Source organism: Silene latifolia, chromosome 2, assembly GCF_048544455.1.
Source record: "Silene latifolia isolate original U9 population chromosome 2, ASM4854445v1, whole genome shotgun sequence".
NCBI lineage: Eukaryota > Viridiplantae > Streptophyta > Magnoliopsida > Caryophyllales > Caryophyllaceae > Silene > Silene latifolia.
In genome coordinates this window covers 91173460-91176433 of record NC_133527.1, presented here as the reverse complement: position 1 = coordinate 91176433, position 2974 = coordinate 91173460, and the positions used below count along the sequence as shown (strand labels likewise).

General features: G+C 36.6%; 1 protein-coding gene across 1 annotated transcript; it reads left to right on the top strand.

Moving 5' to 3' along the window:
* Nucleotides 1-2003: 2003 nt before the first annotated feature.
* On the top strand, nt 2004-2540 carry LOC141641074 (uncharacterized). Its single transcript, XM_074449751.1, has one exon. The coding sequence runs from the start codon at nt 2004-2006 to the stop codon at nt 2538-2540; it is 537 nt and encodes a 178-aa protein (XP_074305852.1).
* The last annotated feature ends 434 nt before the right edge of the window (nt 2541-2974 follow it).

Below are 2974 nucleotides of genomic sequence, written 5' to 3'. Positions count from 1 at the left end.
GCTAATTTAGTGAAATAAGCTCAAAATAGCTAATTGGACGGTTTTGTTCCCAAAATCCATCTCGGGTTCATTTAAAACAACTTTCATAAGGACTCGTAAAGAAACGGAAATTATTAAATAAATAAACTCGAACTAACTTCAATAAACTCGAACTAACTTTAAATAAACTTATTAATGATTATTAAAATTAACGTATCGAATTATGATGAAATTAATTAATTAGCTAAGCATATATATATAAATCGTTAAATGATGTAATTAAATTCAAAATAGCAATTAAAAGAATTTTATCCAACTTAATAAAATACGGGGTGTTACATATAGTTTGATTACCATTTTGGAGAATTCTGGAGCTAAAGGAAAGCATTGTAGATGGGAGCACGCCTCGTTTCAAGTTACTGTTGCTGCTGCTGTCTATCAGATATGGGGAGAGCGTAATGCTAGGATTTTCTGTAATAGGCATTCTAGTATTGACGCTTGTATTAGTCGAGTTAAATATTTGGTTTATGTCAGGATGTTTATGTGGAAGACGTATAAATCATATAGTTGTATTGTAGATAGACTAAGTACCTAGTGGCTTCTTAGTCTAGAGGATAGTTTTGCAAAATACCTTGTAATTTCATTTTTCATGAATGAAATGATACCTCTTTTGCAAAAAATAAAAATAAAAGATCTGATCTAATTAGAGATAAAAACCCTAATGAAAGAAAAAACCTTAATGAGAATTTAATGCAATTTAATTTTGAGTTTTGATTTGATTTTCGAGCCAATGGCTAGGAAATCAATCCACCAGAAGCACCGTGAGATGACATTAAGAGGACGAAGTATTCAAGTTACTGCAGAGACATCATCGCCTGTTGAAGAGTTAGAGGAAAACGATGGAAATACAAACCCTAATGAAATTCAAACAAGCCCGGATGGTGAGAATGCAGGGAAAACAAAAAATATTAATGAGATAACCGGAATTCCTGAATTGGAGGTAGAAACTGAGTATGAAGAAGAAGAAGATGTGGAAGATATAGAGGATGAGGAGGAAATTGTAAGAGAAACGGTAGAACAGAGTACTGAAATTCCTGAAACTCCTGAGGAGAATCCAGAAACAGAGCATGATGATTTATTGGAGATTGAACATGATGATGTAGAGGAGGAGATTGAATACTGGATTCGGGCGGTTGTCTGCTATATCTTAGGAGCTAATCCGCCCTGGGAGGTTATAGAAGGGTTTATAAGGAGGATTTGGACCAAGTTCAATATTGATAAAATCTCGTTTATGCCTAATGGTGTGTTTTTGGTTTGTTTCAAGTCTGTAGAAATGAAAGAAAAGGTGATGAACTCAGGCTATTATATGTTTGACAATAAACCTATGATTGTGAAATCCTAGACACGAGATTTAGAGATGAAAAAAAAGGAGGTAAGCTCAGTTCCTGCGTGGATTAAGATGCATAATTTACCATTGAAATTTTGGGGAAAGGGGTTGCCTAAGATAACTTCCTTGGTTGGCAAATACATCAAGATTGAAGTAGCTACTGAGGAAAAAACTCGGCTAGGTTATTCAAGGGTGATGGCAGTGTTAATGGTGGATCAAGAATTGCCAGAAAAGATAAAATTCAAAGATGAAATGGCACTGTGATTCAAATTGAGGTAGAATATGAATGGACGCCAGTTAAGTGTACAAGTGTATGGGAATGGGACATGTGGTGAAAAATTGCAGGAAGAGTGATCAAAAGCAAGGTCAGAAAACTCAGATGGTCTGGAGACCTATGGTGAAGAAGGCTTCTTTACCTCCTCCTGCTAATCCTCCTGGGAGTAAGCCAGGCCCAATTTAAACAGATGCTAGGACTGTTACTCCTGTTAAAAATTAGTCCAGTTGTGGAGACAGGATTACAGTGGTGGTGGATACAACTCTGACTCCTTTGGTGCACATTCATACAAGGAGGTGGTCTCATCTCCTCCTAGAAGAAGTGGTGGTTCAAATGGTAACAGTCTCAACCTTATAAACCCCAATGGATAAGATAGGCTTCTGGAATGTGAGAGGTATGAATAGAGTAGGAAAACAAAAGGCAATAAATGTTTTCTTACATAATAAAGAGATCAGATTGTTTGGTCTGCTAGAAACTAAAATAAAGAGTAAGGTTTTGAAGAAAGCTGTAAATAATTTCAATAACTGGTGCATATCAACTAATAATGGTCATCACAATGGTGGGATGATCTTGATTTTGTGGCAACCACAAGCTGTGAGGGTTCAATTTCTAGAGTATAATGCACAATTCATCCATATGAGAGTTGAATCTATAGAGACTAGAAGCATTTTTTACATGACAATGGTATATGCTTTCAATTCTATTCACGATAGCGCTCCTCTTTGGGATCATTTAAGAAGAATTTCTAGTCATGTTAGTGGTCCTTGGGCTATTGCTAGAGACTTTAATTGTGTTTTATCAGCTGCTGAGAGGGTTGGTGGCAACACACCTTCAGGTGAGATGGAGCCTTTTAGGCAATGTGTGGCAGATTGTGGTGTCATTGATATAGATGCTACATGATCCCTTTTTACATGGAACAATAAACAAAAACCCGAGGAGAGAATTTATAGTAGGATTGATAGGTTCCTGATCAATAAGGATTGGTGTAATCATATGCCTGATCTGTATGCTCATTTCTTGCCTGAGGGTTTGATAGATCACACTCCTTGCATTGTAAGTAGCTCTAAGAATTCCCAGAGGAAAGGTTGCTTCAAATATTTCAACATGTGGGGAGATGCAAAGGAGTTCTTGTCTATTGTAAGAAGTAATTGGGACAAGGGCCTTATGGGCACTAGCATGTTCAGGCTGGCTAAAAACCTAAAAAATCTGAAACCTGCTCTGAAAAGACTAAATAAAGAGGGGTATAATGATATTGAACATTCAAATAGCAGACTCCAGAAACAGGTCCATGATCTGCAGGAACAAATTGGAAGGAATCCTACTGATATTCATTT

Excerpts from the sequence above, each read along its gene's own strand:
- LOC141641074 (XM_074449751.1), top strand. The coding sequence starts at position 2,004 with ATGGATAAGATAGGCTTCTGGAATGTGAGAGGTATGAATAGAGTAGGA.